This window comes from Schistocerca cancellata, chromosome 8 (assembly GCF_023864275.1).
Source record: "Schistocerca cancellata isolate TAMUIC-IGC-003103 chromosome 8, iqSchCanc2.1, whole genome shotgun sequence".
In the NCBI taxonomy this organism is placed as follows: Eukaryota; Metazoa; Arthropoda; class Insecta; order Orthoptera; family Acrididae; genus Schistocerca; species Schistocerca cancellata.
Window position 1 is genome coordinate 15,902,965 of NC_064633.1, and position 23,090 is coordinate 15,926,054.

At 43.7% G+C, this 23,090-nt stretch overlaps 1 protein-coding gene across 1 annotated transcript in view; it reads left to right on the forward strand.

Annotated features, from left to right (window-relative positions):
• The window catches only part of LOC126094929 (acetylcholine receptor subunit alpha-like 1), a 499,702-nt gene that overhangs the window by 298,883 nt on the left and 177,729 nt on the right, over positions 1–23,090 (forward strand). The window contains exon 3 of the mRNA XM_049909576.1: positions 14,140–14,249. Coding sequence (XP_049765533.1) covers positions 14,140–14,249 — 110 coding nt within the window. The remainder of the gene's footprint in view (positions 1–14,139; positions 14,250–23,090) is intronic.

Here is a 23,090-nt window from a genome sequence, read left to right on the forward strand (position 1 = left end):
AATAGCGTCTTCCAAGAAGCAATTTTTCGTTCTCTTTCGATTAAATACGAACAGTTTTGAAGACACAGACAAGCATACATTTTCAGTATCACTTTATGCGTTTGGTCGTTTACTAGTCGCTAGTTATGAATATTATATTATTTGTGATAATAAAAATTAGTAGACTGCCGAATAACATTGTAAATTTAATAAAAGTCCATCCGATTACATGTAATTTTCCCATTATATCAAATGTAATATAAATAGTATAGAAAATGACTGTGTTGGAAATAAAAAAAAAACTGGCGAACGGAACTCGATCCAGCTATCTAGCGGCTCAACGCCAACCACATTTTTTTTATTCTGTTCTATATTCTTCATTGAATTTGTTCAGGGCGGACGCCGATGACACCCGTTCAGTTTTGTCGTTCATCCGTTCGCTCCGTTTTTTATTAGGAAGGAAAGCTAACGCTCTGACCGAACATGCTGAACTACCGTGCCGGCACCACTCGGCTGCAGCCGCTTTATGGTTAAAATGGCCACGCACAGATATATGTTTGACGACCGAAATTATCTTGCGATTTTCTCAGTAATGCCTGAGAAGTGCGCGCTACTGCTTACACATTTTGTTGTCCTCATGGATTACTGCGAGTGTACGAAGTTTACAGTAAATCCGCGTTCCAAACGTCGTGGCCTCCCCTTGTCAGATGCAGGAACTCAGCCCCCAACCCAGCGACCACTCGTTGAGGGTCCTCACTGCACCACAAATTCAGACGTGAGACACACTAGCAAGCTGGGGACGAGAGACTGACCCCAGAATGACTCCAGGATCACCTAGACTGACCAACTGGCGAGTTTGTTTTTTTTTCTTTATTGTGATTTCATTCCCCTGCCCCATATTGGCAGGGGAGGGCTGTCAGCGGCACAATCCGCCGCTCTTCAGCCGAGTGACATGACAACTAAAACAAGAATAAAATGATACATACATAAGGAGATAAAAAAAGGGGAACATAAAACAGAGTAAGGGGAGAAAAGGGAGGTAAAAATACACAGACATGTAGACGTTCATGGGGGACAGTTAAGAAAGTCACCAGAAAGTTAAAAAAAAAAAAACACAGTTGGCGATTCTTAAAACACAGAGAAGACACTGAATGCGCATCCACAGGTTAAAAGTTGGCCACAGTATTAAAAACACTCCGAAACAACACACTTAAAACCCACTTGGAGCACACACGACGAAGAATAAAACTACCAGGTGGGACCTGCCAAGGGAAATGTCAAAGAGGATGGAAAAGGAGGGCCGGCCGCGGTGGTCTAGCGGTTCTGGCGCTGCAGTCCGGAACCGCGGGACTGCTACGGTCGCAGGTTCGAATCCTGCCTCGGGCATGGGTGTGTGTGATGTCCTTAGGTTAGTTAGGTTTAAGTAGTTCTAAGTTCTAGGGGACTTATGACCAAAGATGTTGAGTCCCATAGTGCTCAGAGCCATTTTTTTTTGGAAAAGGAGGGGAGAGCATTGGGCAGCTGAGGAAGTGGCGGGATGAAGAGAGGAGGGGCAACCGTGGGTTCACGAAGAGGCAGGAGACACGTGGGGTGGGAGAGGAAAAGGGAAGACAGGGCAGGAGGGAGCACAGAGACACTAAAAGGAGGCACAAGAGATGGAGGGGGAGTAGGAGGGGAAAGCCGCTCAGAAGGAGAGAGGGGGAGGAGAGGGCGCCGTGAAGAGGAGGCAGGAAGAGGGGGTTAGAGTTGAAGGAAGGGTAGATGTCAGGGTGAAGCTCATCACCCGGGAGGGGTAGATGGTGGAAGTTGTGGTGGGAAAGGAGATGGAGGGTGTGGAGATGGAGAGAGGGAGGGATACAACGGTAAAGGCGCGGCAACTGGTTGGGAGTGGAGAGGAAGGGGGACACCAGGGGGTGACGGGGACCAAGGCGGCGGGCAATATATAGTGTGCGGATGTGTTCAAGGAAAAGGAGAAGGTGGGGGAAGGGGATGAGGTCGTAGAGGATGTGCGTCGGGGACGGAAGGCGGATGCGGAAGGCGAGGCGGAGTGCATGGCGTTCGAGGATTTGGAGGGCTTTATAGATCCGGGGAGGGGCGGAAATCCAAGCGATGCTGGCATAACAAAGGATGGGGCGGATCATGGATTTGTAGGTGTGAAGGATGGTGGAAGGATACAGACCCCACATCTGGCCAGACAGGAGTTTCAGGAGGCGGAGGCGGTTGTGAGCTTTGTTTTGGATGGTAAGGAGATGGGGAGTCCAGGTGAGGTGGCGGTCGAGTGTGAGGCCAAGGTATTTGAGGGTAGGAGTGAGGTGGATAGGACGGCCATAAATGGTGAGGTAGAAATCATGGGGGCGGAAGGAGCGGGTGGTGAGGCCTATGATGATCGCCTGGGTCTTGGAGGGATTAACACGGACGAACCACTGGTTGCACCAAGCGGTGCCAACTGGCGAGCTCATAGCGCCCCTTAAATGCACGTGAACAGGCAATCTTTCCCACCAGAGGGAGACACAAAAGCTGCGATTGCCACAGCGGCGCCACCGCAAGAAACGGAGGGCGACTGCTTCACACTACGCGCAACGGCGCGCTCTTAAAAACAGCGATTTTTACCACGGCTCATATGTGTTGATAATCTGGTAAAGTACAGTTCGTATACTCTTTTCTCTTGCACTTATTTCCATTACCGATGTATCTTTTCCACTTTTCACTTGTTGTCAATGTGCCAAATGAAGAAGGGGCAAAAGTTAGAGTTCAGTGTCACGTCGACGGCAGGTCCTTGGAGAACTGAGATCGAATTGGATTACGATGATGGATAATAGCGGCCTCGTCCTTTTAGGAGCAACTATTGCAGAATTTGCTTCAAGTGGCAGAGGGAAGGTTAAAGCTGGAACTGGATCAAACGGAATTTGAATCACCACACTTTAGAATGCGAGCCCATGTTCTTACCACAGCGTCATCTCGCTTGATAAAGTGTCAAATTGTTGGGAAGTGAATATTTTCGGTGCTTGTGTATTATCGTCCAAAGATTGCGGTACTACACCATAGTCGGCAATACGCATCGATACCACAGACACTACCGATGCCTCGCTGCAATGCGTAACGCCAACGGGTGCCGCTACAGAAGACATGTACCCTCCCTTAGCACCGCATCACCATCGCACGGAAGTCGATATGGAGCCGAGCATTGACTCGTTTACACCAATCTGTGACCTCAGATGAGGCAGGAAGCATCATCTTTTTTGGACACCAGTACTATTCAAGTCTCAGATGGAACGCGACTTTTGTAAATGTTGAACTTGTACTTTAGAAGAAGAATTTGTAATTGTGTTCATCCAGTGAATCGTTGCAGTTCAAAGACAGTTGTAAATATTCGACACAGTCCTATGGCAACGGATTCTATACTTTTAAATAATGTACAAGGGCTTTTCCGAAACCAAGGTCGCGAAACGAAAACCACAGTGAAAATCAGAACTTTTTTTTCAGCAGCACTTAGCCACACCTTCCAGCTACCTCTCTAAACAGTCACCGCTCCGACATAGACATTTCTCTTGGCGCTGTACGAACTTTTCAGTACCCTTTTCACTGACAGCAGCCGCCTGTGCTTTCCGCCAATTCTCTAGGCTGGTCTGCCATTCGTTGTTTGTGCCAAAATCTTGTCTTTGTAGCCAGCGGTTCATGTGAGCAGGGATGAACAACAGGGGGAGTCAATAAAGGCCTGTATTATGGGTGATCAAATACGGTTCAAAAAAATGGTTCAAATGGCTCTGAGCACTATAGGACTAAACATCTTAGGTCATAAGTCCCCTAGAACTTAGAACTACTTAAACCTAACTAACCGAAGGACATCACACACACCCATGCCCGACGCAGGATTCGAACCTGCGACCGTAGCAGTCGCGCGGTTCCGGACTGCAGCGCCAGAACCGCTAGACCACCGCGGCCGGCGGTGATCAAATACTTTCCACCAAAAACGCGGAAGGAGCGTCTTCATAGCCCCTGCAAAATGCGGCCGAAAATTGTCTTGAAGAAAGAAATGCATGACATATATGTTATGTGGGCTACATAGCTTCAGGCGAAATCTCTCACCAAATCCACATACTTGGCGAGAGACACTGTTGTTTTAGGCACTTCTATGTGATCACTTTGATCTCTGAACTGAAAAGAGTGACATGAAAGATCGGCAGGCACACTAAAGACACTGCCCAACACATTTGTGCAAAGTACCACCTGATTTTCACAGCGGTTTCCATTTTTCGCTTAACTGGACCTTACTTTCCGAATACGCCTCGCATCATATGCTTCATTTCCGAACAGTCATCTACCAGAGCAATCAAAAACCCTCTGTTTTGACTGGAGAAGTCTAGTGAGGCCATAACAACTTGCATGAAATTCATGTTTCTAAAACACGTCAACGATTCACCGCATACTTTTCTGTGTGCTGTTTTGCTGCTGGTGAGACATCAGTTGTGCAGCTCCGTACTGGATTACCATTGTCCACATCTGATACGTTTCTGGAGCATGAACACAAATATTTTATTAGTGTTAGTTATAATTCAAGCTTTCTCAGTGGATTTCACTGATGGTCTCGCGTTATCCGCCGAGTCGCACCGTCACGTAGCGACGTCTCGACGAGTTTTGTGTTCGTCATCTTCAGTCGAAGTGAACTTCAATTGAAGATAGTGAGTAGGAAACTCATAGAAACGTTGCGACATCGCGACACCACGGCTCGACTAACAACACTAGAAAATTTCAGTATTTGTGTTTTTGTCGAGATAACTTTTATTTTGTACGACAAATATCCCTTTGGTTTATGAGAAGATTAGTAAAAGCCATAACAGCTGTTATTACACGTGCATTTATTATATTACTGCCGGTTTACCTTTAAATGGACATGTTCAGCAGAAAAAATTTACGAGGATCGTGTCTCAAAAAACTACTAACGGCCAGATGAATAGCTAAATGGCACGTGTTTAAAAACTCTCATTAACTTCGTGGACCACCTGCTATAAGGACATTCAGCAATACGCGCAGGGAGCTTAATAGTATGCCGCACTCTGATCAAGATTAGTTTGATTTATGGTGACCGTCGAGAGCGGTAAATAAATTGAAATTGGAGTGAGGCTGTTAATTGCGCAGTTTATTGTCAAGCATAACGCCAGCTGATGTGGTGGTCGCTTTTAGTTCGGCTGCGCTGGAGCCCCGCCGGCCATCGGAGTTGCTTGTCCGCTGCAACGAGGCCACCCCCTCCCCCCCCCCCCCCCCCATGGCGAGCCACGGTGCACTTGCCGCCTGGTCATTAAAAAAGTTGATGTCGGCGCGCACACAATTTACCGTGACCGCCGCCCAGTTTGTCCGCCGCTGCCAACACAAACTGTTTCCGCTTCGGGCAAGGCCTTCCGAAAAATAAAAAGCTGTCCCGGTGCTTCTCAGCCACAAGTGCCGTCAGCGGTTTTCTATTTTTGTACGCTTCTCCTAACGAACTGTGTGTTAACGAAACACGAAAAGCAATTGCTGCCAGTTTCGGCGAAGGCAACGGAAATAATTATCAGAAGTCACGTAAAGTTCACATACTGATAGATTCCTATTCTCGTAAAATGAAGAGTAGTCATAACAGGTGTTACGTAACTACTGTTTAGCGATACAGTATGCATCGGTGTTAAAAATAAAATTTTGATCATCTCTGTTCAAAGTTATGTACTGGGTGATCAAAAAGTCAGTATAAATTTGAAAACTTAATAAATCACCGAATAATGTACATAGAGAGGTAAAAATTGACACGCATGCTTGGAATGACATGGGGTTTTATTAGAACAAAAAAAAACAAAAAAAATCGTTCAAAAAATGTCCAACAGATGGCGCTTCATCTGATCAGAATAGTAATAACTAGCATAAAAAAGTAAGGCAAAGCAAAGATGATGTTCTTTACAGGAAATGTTCAATATGTCCACCATCATTCCTCAACAATAGCTGTAGTTGAGGAATAATATTGTGAACAGCACTGTAAAGCATGTCCCATGTCCGGAGTTATGGTGAGACATTGGCGTCGGATGTTGTCTTTCAGCATCCCTAGAGATGTCGGTCGATCACGATACACTTGCGGCTTCAGGTAACCCCAAAGCAAATAATCGTACAAACTGAGGTCTGGGGACCTGAGGGGCCAAAGCATCACGAAAGTGGCGGCTGGGCACACGATCATCACGAAACGACGCGCGCAAGAGGTCTTTCACGCATCCAACAATATGGGGTGTTTTTTTTTTTTTTGTTCTACATTATTCCGAGATTTATTCAGTTTTCTAATTTATACTGACTTTTTGATCACCCGGTATAAAGGACCAATATCTTTGCTGCCTTTGTACTGGCTACGAACACATTTTCAGGAGACCATGCTCCGACTTCTCCCTTTCAGTGAGATAAAAAATCGAGGAAGTAAAATGCCAAACAATAGTCATATTTGAGTATGGAATAAAATCATTATCTTATCTTTGATCTATCTGGACTATAATCACATATTTCATTGTTACATAAATCTATTTCGACTGTAAACTGCAGTCACACTCATATCGGATTCACCAAACGGCTAAGGCACACCTTATGTCAATGCATGTTCCGCGGTTTTAGAATTCTCTGCAACAACATTTAATCTGACGACGACTGCAGCTTACAGTCCAAATCCCTCTTCATACGACTAAATACTGTGATTGACCGGATTAGTGAAAGAGAAATACGGCTACGATAGCGTTAAAGTTCGGCGGAAGATGAGGTCATTACAGACTGATAACTTACTCTGTTGTTGAGGGACGCACGGGTCCGTTGAATCGAGTCATTCCGGCTTTCTACTAAAGTTACTTAAGAAAGCCACACAGTGAGCCGGGGGAAAAAAAGAGAAATTGTGCACATAAATTGATCACGTGTTCAGGTACTGATTTTGATAACGCCATAAGAAATCGACGTTTCTACGTGATTAAAGGACACAAGCACAAAAACAATATTTTCTTGTGCTAGGCCTAGTGTTACCTCTACGAACCTGGGTACAGTACAGCAGATGCCATGACGCAAATAATATGCAAATAGCGGTACAACAAAGCCAAATCCTAACCGTCCACAAAATTAGGCAACGGGTTTTTGGATAGACTTTGCTTTGCTGCAACGTTGAACACTAAGAGGAGCATGCTGCGAACGTCATCACTATGAGAAGCGCATTTCAAATGTAGAGAAATGTTTCGGATATTAGCAGAGAATATTCTCCTCACTCAACATGAGCAATACATGTTTTACATTACCACATCCTTATTTCAACATCGTATACTTCTTTTGGTCGTAGATTTGGGTATTCTGCAATGGAATCATTATTACGTTAATCATAAGCTTTCAAGGGACACAGACGAATGGTTTGCTGTAGATGTTTTTCCATATTATTGGCTAGTCAGCCACATACCTCAGAAAAGCAGAGTTTTAATAAATGTATAGTATTTTTATTTTTATAGAACAGGTCCGCCTTATGGAAACCAGTTTTACTTTCTTCTCACCTAAACAAGTTTCACCACTGTTGCGGCATTATCAACGAGTATGGTATTTATTTTGAAATTAATGTTAATACTGCTTACATACACTACATTATTCGTTTAACTTACTTTACACCCACAGTATCCAGGCTTCCTTGCGTATTGCATAGTTTTATGATATGACAGGCATCTTACAGAGTAGCAGGTACCAAGAACATCCCTACAGCATACCATCATCACCGCAAAACACATATTTGATCAAAAGTATCAACACTTTCACCTAAAGATTTGTTGTAAACCATAACAGTGGTGAGTTGAGCTAATCCGTGTAACAATATTACCTTAAGGCGGACCTTATCTTGTAACGCGCGTGTGTTTCTGAGAACTCAAATGCAGACACGCTTGTGTAACGTTTAACGTATAGGCCACACTAAAGTTTTTCACCATTTTGTATATTAACGATCAGTAGCGGCAATTCGAGAAAAATATTGAGGTCGTTTTACGTGGTTAATAACAGAGTTTATCTCATGACTGTTACTAATATTTTAACGTACTGAAAGGAAAGATTTGGTAAGTTTTAGGCACGCTGCTACTTCAAATATAATTTATATGCGCAAGTATCTGTAGTGTTGGGCGAACTACACCAAATTGACACAGCGATTAATTATTGCCATTATAATAACACATTTGTAACTTTATAAGCAGCACCAAATTATTCGATTACTGCTTAGTTATATCATTGTGCTCCATATATTTCGTAACAGTTATGTATTCTGAGTGTATTTTGTCTGAAACTACTTCTTCAGTTCTATCGAAGTGTTTCAGTAATAGACACAATTTATCGTAAAATGTTTCAATCGCCTGGAAAAAAAGTCATGCTCTTCTCTGAAAAATGGTAGGTAATATTAACATAATTTATGATGTAAAGTACTTTGACATTAGAGTGTTGCTGATGAAATACTGTAATTTAATCACATCAAAGCAAACGCTTCAAAATGACAGTAAGTACTGTATATTAAAAAAAAATGGTTCAAATGGCTCTGAGCACTATGGGACTTAACATCTATGGTCATCAGTCCCCTAGAACTTAGAACTACTTAAACCTAACTAACCTAAGGACATCACACAACACCCAGCCATCACCAGGCAGAGAAAATCCCTGACCCCGCCGGGAATCGAACCCGGGAACCCGGGCGTGGGAAGCGAGAACGCTACCGCACGACCACGAGATGCGGGCGTACTGTATATTACATAAGATACTTTTTCATTACAATGATTGTCTGGGATACCAGTGAATTAACGTAAACTAATGACGTATGACATTTATTCTGTAGGAATTCCTAAATATGGCGACATCCTACTGCTATTTAGAATCTGCTGCATTTTTAGACCGGCTTTACCCAAACACACCCTTTTCAAGATCATCAACTAGTGATGCATTTAAATAAGCGATTGAACAATTATTGGAGCTTGATGTTTAAATAAATAAACCAATATCACATATTAATCTATGAGAAATTCGTGATATCTTAACAAATACACATACATCTCATGTTAAATTAATAGCACTCTGAAACCAGTATGTGCTAAGTCTACAAGGAACTTATATACGGATTAATGAAAACTCTAAGGTTACCTTAGGAGAATATGATAATATGGGGCTACAGTAAACTTGTAAATAATGACGGAAAAATATTGAATGACAACACGTTTCTATATTTACATTTTACGTAATAACTTTCTTTAAAGTCAGTACCGCCATTAGACTGTTTTTATTTGCAGTGTTACAGTTACTAGATCATGATTTCGGCTTCAAAGTGCCATTGTAAAGTGTTTCAAGTGGTTTTTTGAACATAGCTGCTAAGGTTCAGTGACCGTGTCAGAATTATATTGTAACAAATAAACCAGGTCAATTTTTGACTTAATATTTGTGACTGAGGGCTTATTTGTTACAAAATGTTTCAAGCGTTATACAGTGCATAAGATGGCATACTGTCGTATTTAAAATACACTATTAGACACATTGCGTATTTTAAATACGACAGTATGCCGACTTGGACACTGTATAACACTTAAAACATTTGATAATGGCATTTTGAAGCCGAAATCGTGATCGTGTAAATGTAACACTGCAAATAAAAACAGTCTAATAGCGGTACTGACTTTAAAGACATATATTATGACTGTGCCCCACATTATGAAAAAAATATATTATTATATAACCACCAACCCCACTTTAATAGCGTAGGAATGGGATGGATATTCACGCAATTTAAAAGCAAATAAAAAGAGCATGGCTAAGACCCATGCGTAATCATCTTTGGTCGAATCGCACTACAGCACGTCGCTGTATACTGACGCTGCGGCTGTTGCTGCTGTGACGGCGTCATGCTGCCACACACAAGCAAATGCGTAACCACAACTTGAAGGTTGGAGAAGCACCGCCATCGACGTGGACCACAGGCTATGAATATGACTGAAGATGATAGGACTCATCTTGCCTTAACCGCTATCAACCGCTGGAAACCATCCACCAATCTGAGAAATAAGAGAGATGGAGGGTACACTCTCGCTCTGACACACGGCCAGCAACTGAAAAAGCATTACATGTACAAGTTCAAAAATGGGTCAAATGGCTCTGAGCACTATAGGATTTAACATCTGAGGTCATCAGTCCCCTAGAACGTAGAACTACTTAAACCTAACTGACCTAAGGACATCACACGCATCCATGCCCGAGGCAGCTATTCGTTGTTCATGACTACAAAGTCTTTCGCGACGGAGTCCTTGCATAAAAAGTTCTCGGTTTACTTGCCGCGTCAAATTTGGATAAAATCCCAAGCTTTCGATGACTACCTCCGTCATCTTCGTCAGGGGTAAAACTGACTGTCGTGGACCGTTGAGGCTTCCGCTTTTATAAGCAGTGGACGGCTTCTCATTGGCTGGATGACGTCACGGTGAAACCGATGCGTACTGAGGTGGCGGCCTCTATATCCATAGATTTTGTTTGCGCGCTTTATCCAGCGTTGCTTGCAGCGCCATCCATCGCAACAGGCAGAGAACTGCGAGGAATGTAAGAAGTCTCCCTCTGCGCTCTTTCTATATCAATTGCGCGCTTCCATGCATTGCTGAGTGCATAACCGGAATCTCTGTTGAAATTATTTTCACAGAGTCTAATTTCAACTGCTTCCCTTGTCCACACATGGATATAGAGGCCGCCACCTCAGTACGCATCGGTTTCACCGTGACGTCATCCAGCCAATGAGGAGCCGTCCACTGCTTATAAAAGCGGAAGCCTCAACGGTCCACGACAGTCAGTTTTACCCCTGACGAAGATGACGGAGGTAGTCATCGAAAGCTTGGGATTTTATCCAAATTTGACGCGGCAAGTAAACCGAGAACTTTTTATGCATTCGTTGTTCATGTACGCAGCTGAGAATTCTGTCCGCCACGATGTTGTTCGGATTTAATCGTTTACAAACATGTATGCCACAATTGGAATAGTCATGATAGGGAGGAGGGGAGACTTGATTCTAGTCTATTGGTCTAGGCAGAGAAGGGTGGATGGGACGAGAGGGATTTGGGGGGGGGGGGGAGGATGACCTTATCTTGGATGATTACCTGCATTAGAACTGGAGGAGTTCTTTGGTTTTCCGCCATTTTAATCGTCATGTAATTACGAGTCACGTGGACAGTGTACCAGCCTACATGTTGACCATGAATGTACCACCCATAAGTGCCCCAGAGCCGTGGCATCGGAAAGCGGGAACGGTACGTAACTGTTATCAAATAACATCCTGACCTTGAATGTACACACACAAATAATCTACAGGCATCGGCGGTGGAACCGGGGAAACGCAACATCTGTCAGGTTACATCCTTACCTCGAATATATGGTTGGTTGGTTGTTTTTGCGGAAGGAGACCAGACAGCGAGGTCATCGGTCTCATCGGATTAGGGAAGGACGGGGGGAGGAAGGCGGCCGTGCCCTTTGAAAGGAACCATCCCGGCATTTGCCTGGAGCGATTTAGGGAAATCACGGAAAACCTAAATCAGGATGGCCGGACGCGGGATTGAACCGTCGTCCTCCCGAATGCGAGTCCAGTGTCTAACCACTGCGCCACCTCGCTCGGTCCCTCGAATATACCTCACCCAAGTAGCCGACAGGCTTCAACAGGGGGAAGAATTCGCTGAAAGCGTGGGCGTGACCTTGGGATAAGATCTTTACCTGCAGTCGTATTGTTACTACTATCTTGTTCTTGAATTCGCCACTGTGTACCTCCGAAACTCATCAGTTTTATATAAGTTTAACTTTCATGCGTTTCGTACCCAAAATATGCAACAGAATTCCAAAGCATGCTTCAACTATTACACCAACACGATAGTGATGAGGCCATAATTCACAATCATTTCTTTCACTTTTACCGCGATTTCATCGGTTGACGATATACTGAGGCGTCCAAGATGCTCTTCTTCTCAACTTCTCCGCGATCCTCTTCGAAACGAAAATATGACTGGGAACCCTATTTTACTCAATACAGAGTCACTAAAAGCCGTATTTAACGAATCTAAAACTTTACTGCTCCTAATTCCGTTCTGATATGAAAATGTAACACAAATTTACTGAACCATGTTTACACAAAATACATAATCAGCTTTACTACGAAAACAGATGTAGTCTTTTTGACAGGTGACAAAAGATTAGCTAAGCACGATGCCCAACATCGTACATGTATTTTTCAAGTATATTTGCAAACAGAACCTCGAAAATAACCTATCAATAGGAGTGAAAAAATACACGAAATAACAAATTCCCTGTTACTTTTTAAACAAAATCCATATTACAGAGTAGTTCATCTGTATTCCACATGTCTGTTGGTATATACCTTTCCCTCGTATTTTGTATTGTATTGTAGAAGTTGGAGAAAGTTCACTCCACACACGAGTCGCGCTGGAGGCTGCAGAATCGCAAGAAACCCTCGATGAAAATGGTTAACGGTTCGTTCACAGCAACGACGTGGAAGAGACGACTGTTCTGTTGACGGGAGCCTCGCAGATGGTGGCAGAGGACTACTGCTAACACCCAGACTTCCATAGCTTTAGTCACAAGTATGGCTGTTCACTGGCGCACTTGGCACTTGTTCCAGGTTTACTTTTCACGAACGGTAATGCCCGAATGCATTGGATAAACTGCTCTGATGATCACCAGTTGCCAACAGTGACTTTTTCAAATGTCCAGACTTTTGACATCGGCTGCCAATTGGGATCTTGAATCATCATAATGAGAGCATTTGATGGTGCTGCGAAGTATGTGCGGCATCTGTGGATAGTACTGCCGTTTATTGATAGTTTTATGTCATGGAAGATGTACCTCGTTTTGTTGGCATTAAAAATTAAATTTACAGTTTCGGAATTTTACTGGGTACATTTCTTGGTATGTGTGTATACGACTATTTTGTGATTTTACTTTCTTTTTAAACATTGAGTAATCATCCTTAGGAAATATCCCCTCATATCATAGGCATACCTAATTATGGCATACGATAGTGTAAGAGTTCCTAAATCATCAATGTTGTTGGTCAATTCACACTCCAGATAGCCCTCTTATACTGATATTAAACTGGAAAAGAGATGAGTCACTAGGTTCGATGCGGCCCGCCACGAATCTGAGTAGCACTTACACCCTAAGTTCTCGGTTAGTTGATGAATGTATTCAACTCTACCTTCCCTTGAAAATTTTTGCCCCTGCAGCTCTCTATAGTACTGTAGAATAACTCTCCGACTTTTTAACACATTTCATGCCATCTTGTCCCATTTTCTTGTCTGTGGTTTCCATGCGTTCCTTTCTTAGCTGATTCTGCGGGAACCCCTTCATTACTTACCCGCCTACCTGATTTTCAACGTTCTTCTGTAGCACCACATCTCAAAAGCTTCAATTCTCGTCTTCTTGTTGCCCCACGGCATACGACTGACTGTCATACGATGCAGTGCCCTCAAACGTACAATCTCCGAAATTTTCTCCTCAGATTAAGGTCGATGTTTGGTATTAGTAGTCTTGTCTTGGCCAGGAATGCTCTGTTTCTCTGTCCTAATTTGCTTCTTACTTCCTCCTTCCTTTGTTAGTCGTGTGTCATTTTGCTTCCGAGGTAACAGCATTCTTGACCTTCATGTACTTCCTGCAGCCCCATTTTGATGTTAATTTTTTCGCTAATCTCACTTTTGCCACTCATTACTTTTGTCTTACTTCGATTACTGTCAATCCATTCCGTCTATTCGTTAGACTGTTCTTCACTTTTATTGTGGATCGTAATCTCATCACTGGTTCTTATTACTGTCAGTCTTTTATCCTAAATTTTATTCCTCACTCTTCACATTTTACTTTATTTCTGTAATTGCTTCTTCGATGTAGAGATTGAACAGTAGTGGTGAAAAACTGCATGCCTGTGTAATACTGTTTTTAATGTGTTCATTTCGTTCTTGATCCTTCACTGTTACTGTTTCAACTGGGTTGTTGTACATCTCGTACATCATCCCGCTTTCCCTGCAGCTTACTTCTTTTTTCTCAAAATTTCGAATATCTTGCAGCATTTCAGATTGTCATTAAGTGAACTTAACGATGGTGCTTGCTGGAACTGAGACGGTGGTCCTCGTGTTTCAGGAGTGGAACGACTACAAGCTCAAGTGGAACCCGGACGACTACGGCGGCGTGGACACCCTCCACGTTCCTTCGGAGCACATCTGGCTGCCCGACATCGTCCTCTACAACAAGTGAGTGTCCCTCCACCCACTGCAGCCACTGACACACCATTTCCCATTTTTATGAACTTCGTAGTTCTTTGTTACCATTAACTGGATTTGAGCACCTAGCGAACAGCTCTTGTGAAGTTCACTTCCTTTATAAAATTACAGACTATATCACGCTGAAAGTACGAATATAATGTTCTGATAAGCGACTAATCTGTATCGCAAACACTGCAGATTTATGTTCTTGGAAACTGTAACCAAGCCTTTCTCTTACAGGTTCTCAACTGAATATAGTGGGTCGTCTCAAAGTGAATTAGTTGTAAACCACTTAGTAAATGTCACCGCAAATTTGATTAGCAGCTATTTCTAAATCTGTACTTGAGCTGCTACTCATTGCAATGTTTGTTTCATCAGCAAACAAAACAATCTTAGCATCTGGCAATGTAACAGATGAGCGGTCATTAATGTCCACAAGAAAAAGCAATGGACCCAAGATGGAACCTTGAGGAAGACCACATGTAATTAATTCCCAATCAGATGAAGACTGACCTGCTTACTGCACAGGTATTCGCTACGACACCCTTTGTTTCCTGTTAGATAGATGAGACTGAAACTATTTCGCAACATTGCGGGTGACACCATAATTCAATTAAGAGAATGATGTTATTCACACAATCAAAGGCTCTTGAAAGTTCACACAAAATGCCGGTAGCCTCTAATTCATTATCTAATGGATTAAGTACATTCTCGCTGCAAGTGTAAATAGCTTTCTCTATATCAGAACCCTTAACAAATCTAAACTGTGATTGAACAATATATTATTTGCAGTCAGATGCTTAAGGAGACACTTGAAAGCAATCTTTTCAAATATTTTTGAGGAAGCCGGCAAAAGTGAAATTGGTCGAGAGTCTGATACACTCCTGGAAATGGAAAAAAGAACACATTGACACCGGTGTGTCAGACCCACCATACTTGTCCGCACACTGCGAGAGGGCTGTATAAGCAATGATCACACGCACGGCACAGCGGACACACCAGGAACCGCGGTGTTGGCCGTCGAATGGCGCTAGCTGCGCAGCATTTGTGCACCGCCGCCGTCAGTGTCAGCCAGTTTGCCGTGGCATACGGAGCTCCATCGCAGTCTTTAACACTGGTAGCATGCCGCGACAGCGTGGACGTGAACCGTATGTGCAGTCTACGGACTTTGAGCGAGGGCGTGTAGTGGGCATGCGGGAGGCCGGGTGGACGAACCGCCGAATTGCTCAACACGTGGGGCGTGAGGTCTCCACAGTACATCGATGTTGTCGCCAGTGGTCGGCGGAAGGTGCACGTGCCCGTCGACCTGGGACCGGACCGCAGCGACGCACGGATGCACGCCAAGACCGTAGGATCCTACGCAGTGCCGTAGGGGACCGCACCGCCACTTCCCAGCAAATTAGGGACACTGTTGCTCCTGGGGTATCGGCGAGGACCATTCGCAACCGTCTCCATGAAGCTGGGCTACGGTCCCGCACACCGTTAGGCCGTCTTCCGCTCACGCCCCAACATCGTGCAGCCCGCCTCCAGTGGTGTCGCGACAGGCGTGAATGGAGGGACGAATGGAGACGTGTCGTCTTCAGCGATGAGAGTCGCTTCTGCCTTGGTGCCAATAATGGTCGTATGCGTGTTTGGCGCCGTGCAGGTGAGCCCCACAATCAGGACTGCATACGACCGAGGCACACAGGGCCAACACCCGGCATCATGGTGTGGGGAGCGATCTCCTACACTGGCCGTACACCACTGGTGATCGTCGAGGGGACACTGAATAGTGCACGGTACATCCAAACCGTCATCGAACCCATCGTTCTACCATTCCTAGACCGGCAAGGGAACTTGCTGTTCCAACAGGACAATGCACGTCCGCATGTATCCCGTGCCACTCAACGTGCTCTAGAAGGTGTAAGTCAACTACCCTGGGCAGCAAGATCTCCGGATCTGTCCCCCATTGAGAATGTTTGGGACTGGATGAAGCGTCGTCTCACGCGGTCTGCACGTCCAGCACGAACGCTGGTCCAACTGAGGCGCCAGGTGGAAATGGCATGGCAAGCCGTTCCACAGGACTACATCCAGCATCTCTACGATCGTCTCCATGGGAGAATAGCAGCCTGCATTGCTGCGAAAGGTGGATATACACTGTACTAGTGCCGACATTGTGCATGCTCTGTGGCCTGTGTCTATGTGCCTGTGGTTCTGTCAGTGTGATCATGTGATGTATCTGACCCCAGGAATGTGTCAAGAAAGTTTCTCCTTCCTGGGACAATGAATTCACGGTGTTCTTATTTCAATTTCCAGGAGTGTAGATCTGTATATCCCCCTTCTTGTAAAGAGGCTTAACGTCAGCAGATTTTGGCCAGTCTGGAAATGTTCCACCGATGAGAGGTTGATTACAGAAATAAGTTAGAACTCAACTCGCATGAGCACTCTTCGCTTAACTTCGTTGATATGTTACCATACCCACTGAAATACTTAGATTTTAAGGATTTGATGGTGGATGCTACTTTTTTTGGAGACATGAGTGTCATTTCCATTTTACTGAAGTTATTTTTAAAGACTGCTCTCAGATAATCAATTGCACTGTTCAGAGAACCTGACAATCCCAAGCTGTGAGTAACAGTTCAGAACCTGTAAGAGATTTCCTTCCAGCATGTGTATAACATATGAAGACATGCAGATAGAAGAGGTTGATAGTGTTAAAATTCTGGGATTGCAACTAGATCAAAAATTCAGTTGGGAAGGGTATACCACAGAATTACTTAAGCGCCTAAACATGTCAATATTTGCAGTGAGAAAGAGTGATGTCAGATGTATGAGATATAAATATACTGTTGCATACTTTGCTTACTTTTATTCAATTATGTCGTATGGGATCATATTCTGGGGCAACTCATCAAGCCGAGCAAAAGATTTTAGGGTTCAAAAGCGTGTGATAAGAATCAGTTGTGGTGTAAATTCAAAAACATCATGTAGAAATCTGTTCAAGGAACTTTGTATTCTATCACTGCTTCTCAGTATATTTATTCCTTACCGAATTTTTTTGCAAATAATACATTTACAACCAATAGCTCAATACATAGTATCAATACTAGGAATAAGAATCTACATAAAGACCTAACATCACTTACCTTGGTCCAAAAAGGAGTCCAGATAAAATAAGTTTTAAGCAGAATTTGAAACACTTTTTATAGGCAACTCCTTCTACGCTATAGATGAATATCTTAACAGAGAGTGTTATGCCACCTTAAGTAAGAGTCTGTTTGATTTCAGTTTTGGCAGCACTTGGTCACATTCAAGATGTATTTTGTGTACGATAAATTTATTAATAGTGCATAACAGTGTTTCATTCTGACAGTGTGTTAATTCTGTAAATATTAGCTGTTCCAGTTTACCGCATTGTATTAACCTATTTCGACAATCTACTGACAAATGATCAAGGTAGTAAGTACTATATTGAAATGTCGTATGTTTTTATGTTATACTTTCTGACATGTTCCACACCCACGAGAATCATCTCATTTTTTGGGTCTATGGAACCAAAACTGAATCTAATCTAATCTAATCTTTGAACTTCTCTAAAGGGACTCATTGCGAAGACGTCATCGGCAATTGTTGAGTAAGGCACGTTTGGAATAATATGTCCAACGAGACAGAATGATCAGTTCCGAGAAATTCCTTGGTGATTTGGTAGTGACTGGTCCGAGCTAGTGCTGCTGCTGCAAAACTGACCTCTGTATGGAAACATCGAGTAGAAGAGGGTCGTATGCAGCGACTAGAGCGTTGCAGCATCAAAGTACCACAGTAATGGACAGAACATCTGCGTCCACACTCAGCACTGTGTCACTGCTACAGATGTGCACCTATTTGCGTCGACAGGTATACGCCGTAGATTAGAGGTGGACTGGTGGCACGAATCATATTATGTCAGCTTCCTCTGACGTCGCAAAAAAGTTCTTATACTGCAATGGACACGTAAACGCCGTCGATGTCGCTCCAACTGGCAACAGTGGTCTGCATTCTTGAGCGCCATAGCAAACAAACTATAAAAGCGACGACATCGCTCACCTTTTTTCCCTTTGGGAACCCTTCTGAGACTGATTTGATGCGTCCCGCTATGACTTTCTCTCTAGTGTCTTCCACTTCATCTCAAAGCAGCACTTTACCCAATGCCCTCCTTTATCTGTTGGATGTACTTCAACGTATATCTTCCCCCTTTCTTGTCCGCAACGGCTCCCTTATATTCTCCCTTTGTCTTATCATCTACCTGTTCTTTGGTCGGAATTTCCCGCATATTCCTTTTCTGATAGTTTCTGCTGCTGAACCTCTCATCTCTCATCTTATCAGAGACCACAATTTTCAGCATCCTTTTGTGAATCCTGTGTTTTACGCAATAGACTAATTTTAGGGAGGAATGCCTTCTTTGCCAGTGCTAGTCAGATTCTTACATCCTCCGTGATTCTCATATCCTCCATTGTCTGTTATTTTGCTTCCGAGGTAGCAGAATTCTCTCAGTAACTCCACTACAGCACTCCCTATTTATTTTTTAAAAGAAATCATTTTCGCCGTAGACTGCAGAAATTATTTATTTCTCAATTTCAATTTCGGTGCTTTGGGCCATCAAGTGGTACCGCAAAAGACTTTTGTCCTTTAAAAACTGTATTTGACTCTGAACCCAACCACGATAATTTAATGAACCCTAAGTTAGAAGTCACGTTTATCGCTAATGTCACTTCTGCTATATTTATTATTTATTTGGTTTACTCCCAGTCTATATTATATGACCATCAGACTGATTTTTCATCCAAAATGTCTTCTGTTGCCTCCTCCTGTCATTGATATGCTTCAGCTCTCAATTTCAATCCAATTCCTTTTTATTTTATTTCCATAATTGTTTCAGCGATTTACTTATTGAACAGTACTCACCTTACACACTTTCTAATCTGAGCGATTCCCTCTTTGTCTTAAACTCCTGTTATTCCCTCGTGTTTCTTGCATATATGCAGACAGAAACCCAAAAGTCCGTTAAAGTTTGAAAATTCAGGACGTCACGAAAAATGTGCCCAAGGAACTGAAGGTATGTTAGGCTGACACAAGTAGATAACATTATTGTGATTTTAAGTTCTTCAATTACTGAAACATGTTCTTTTTTGTGTCCACGGTGCACGTAGCACCCTCCGCCAACAACACATCCCGAAGGCATCAACGCGGCTCTTTTCACCACCTTCCACGGTACAGATCTCGCATAAGAATACAGGAAACACCAAAGCTTCTACCAAGTACATCTTCGTTGTATTGGATATTGCCCGATTCTGCCATACCTTAGTGAGTTTGACCATTGCAGCTCGGCCAAGAATGATTCGTCTCATCTCTTTATCACACTTTCCCTTCCAATTGATCAGAGAACCTAGATATACATAATCACTTACTATCTCCACATTCCTTAAGCATCCTGTAAGTTGGGTTTGATCGATGCCTTGGCGATTTATAACCATTAGTTTGGTTTTTTCCATGTTTATCTCTAGACTAAGCTTTAGATTAATATCTTTCACTCTTCAGAACAGATTACCATGTTTTTCCTCACTTCCTGCTATGAGTGTAGTATCATCTGCGAAGCGTAAATTGTTGATTTTCCTGCCGCCAATTGAAATCCCACCGCTCCAGCCATCCAGCGCTTTCCAGATTACACACCCTGCATAGATATTGTAGAGTTGAGGCGACAATATGCAACCATGTCTGACGCCATTTGTCTCATCGAAGAATTCCAAGTATTCACCATCTACATTTATGGTTGCAGTATGGCTATTATAAAGACCTTTTAGGAAGGATTCCAGGTGTTTTGGAACCCCACACTCGTTGAGCACATGCCACAACTTGTCCCACATGACACAATCAAAGGTCTTTCTATAATCTAGAAAGCAAATATAGGCACGGACACAGAACTCATAACCGAGACACCTAAACATCTCGAAAACGACACGTAGTGGGGAAAAATGTTGTAGGTGAAAAGTTAATGTTAGTAAAGGAGACATCTGTCGCTGCTACAAATGGCCGTCTTCTAGCCACCCCTCCTGCGTACGCGGGATCAACTTTGTATTCTCAAACTGGAACCACCCATTTTTATTCTACATTCTAATTCTACGCAAAAAATACGTATAGTTGAATCAGATCATTGTTTTCCATTCGTGATTGATGACGCAGTAATCAAAAAATATCAAGTGGGCCTGTCTTCGCAGTTAATAACCGACACATTTGAATCTACATTTCATTTACGCTGTAAATTTAACCCTTTGCGTTCCAACGGTTGACACTGATGTTCAAACGTTACTTGAATGCCGTAAGTGCGATTGTACATTTTGTAAACCCTCGTCGCCAGTTTTATTAAGGCCTCGTCCCAACTGCTGTGGAGGCCGAATGATTTCGAGAAACGGCTTCGAGTGCAGACGATATCTCCCTGCCACTAGTACACAGCTATGCCCCAGGATCAGGTAACAGGATAGAAGAACGAGATTCTACAACTCTCCAACAAGTTAGTAACGAAGTCACACGAATTGAGTTAAAAAAGTTTACTTACTTTTGCGACATGATGAATGATTAAGGCTGTAACACTGCATTTAATAAACACAAAAAAGGCCCTCAATGGCTAAGTGCAAATAATAGCAGGTAAAATTCACAGTATGTGGCAAATGCAATTTGCAACAACTGTCTGTTCGCTTCTAAGTGTTCGCTGAACGACGTTCCCTACCTAAATTAGCCCTGGAATATGATCCATAACCAAGTGGGCGAGAGCTGCTATTCCATTTTCAGAGTAGGTTCTGTTTTGGGTTGGCAGGAGAGCCAACACCGGGTACTAGAGGAAGCCGAAAGGCGCTCGTTTTAGCTCACGCAGGGTGGTGTGAGGTCTGGAACAGGACAAGGAAATTAGACTTTAGTAAAACAGACGTAGCTGGTGGAATACTTAACTTTAATCCATTAATGATGAGCGTCGCTCTTGACGGTACATGATTACAGTATCAATAGTAAATGGTAAAGGCGCCTTGCTAGGTCGTAGCAAATGACGTAGCTGAAGGCTATGCTAACTATCGTCTCGGCAAATGAGAGCGTATTTTGTCAGTGAACCATCGCTAGCAAAGTCGGTTGTCCAACTGGGGCGAGTGCTAGGAAGTCTCTCTAGACCTGCCGTGTGGCTGCGCTCGGTCTGCAATCACTGATAGTGGTGACACGCGGGTCCGACGTATACTAACGGACCGCGGCCGATTTAAAGGCTACCACCTAGCAAGTGTGGTGTCTGGCGGTTTCACCACAGGTTCTGTCCGTAGTCGTCCGTTCATTGGCGGATTGTACTCGGCAGGCAATTGGTCGAGGCGAAGTCGATATCTTCATCCTCAGCGCCGCCCGTGGCGCAGGTGGAACTCGCGCAAGTGGAGAGTCTCTTAAGGCAGTGGCACCAGCTCTCATCTTTGCGCGTATGGTGCTTTTGCCCTGGCTGTGTCTTATTCGGGTGACATAGCAGTACACTAGAAATAAAATGGGTAAACATTGATATTTATGGCAGATAAATTCCTTACACTGCAAGGTAGTTTTCTGTTCCCTGCGAGATTGACTGTGGTGAGTCCCTAAACGGACGGAATGCCTGATTTCGGTGGCCGCACTTGAATCCTGCCATTAGGCTCAGTGACTGCTTTATGCCTTCCCGTCAAACCGCCGTACTCTCGCGCTGGGGCTGGCGCTGGGTGCTACCGACAGAATACAGATCTCAACCATTTTAATAAGGTAAAATGCCCATTAAGTGATAGTGACAGGCACACCTACCGTGGATACATACAGGGTGTTTCAAAAATGACCGGTATATTTGAAACGGCAATAAAAACTAAACGAGCAGCGATAGAAATACACCGTTTGTTGCAATATGCTTGGGACAACAGTACATTTTCAGGCAGACAAACTTTCGAAATTACAGTAGTTACAATTTTCAACAACAGATGGCGCTGCGGCCTGGGAAACTCTATAGTACGATAGTACATTTTCAGGCAGACAAACTTTCGAAATTACAGTAGTTACAATTTTCAACAACAGATGGCGCTGCGGCCTGGGAAACTCTATAGTACGATATTTTCCACATACCACCATGCGTAGCAATAATATGGCGTAGTCTCTGAATGAAATTACCCGAAACCTTTGACAACGTGTCTGGCGGAATGGCTTCACATGCAGATGAGATGTACTGCTTCAGCTGTTCAATTGTTTCTGGATTCTGGTGGTACACCTGGTCTTTCAAGTGTCCCCACAGGGGTTCATGTCTGGCGAATAGGGAGGCCAATCCACGCCGCCTCCTGTATGTTTCGGATCGCCCAAAGCAATCACACGATCATCGAAATATTCATTCAGGAAATTAAAGACGTCGGCCGTGCGATGTGGCCGGGCACCATCTTGCAAAAACCACGAGGTGTTCGCAGTGTCGTCTAAGGCAGTTTGTACCGCCACAAATTCACGAAGAATGTCCAGATAGCGTGATGCAGTAATCGTTTCGGATCTGAAAAATGGGCCAATGATTCCTTTGAAAGAAATGGCGGCCCAGACCAGTACTTTTTGAGGATGCAGGGACGATGGGACTGCAACATGGGGCTTTTCGGTTCCCCATATGCGCCAGTTCTGTTTATTGACAAAGCCGTCCAGGTAAAAATAAGCTTCGTCAGTAAACCAAATGCTGCCCACATGCATATCGCCGTCATCAATCCTGTGCACTATATCGTTAGCGAATGTCTCTCGTGCAGCAATGGTAGCGGCGCTGAGGGGTTGCCGCGTTTGAATTTTGTATGGATAGAGGTGTAAACT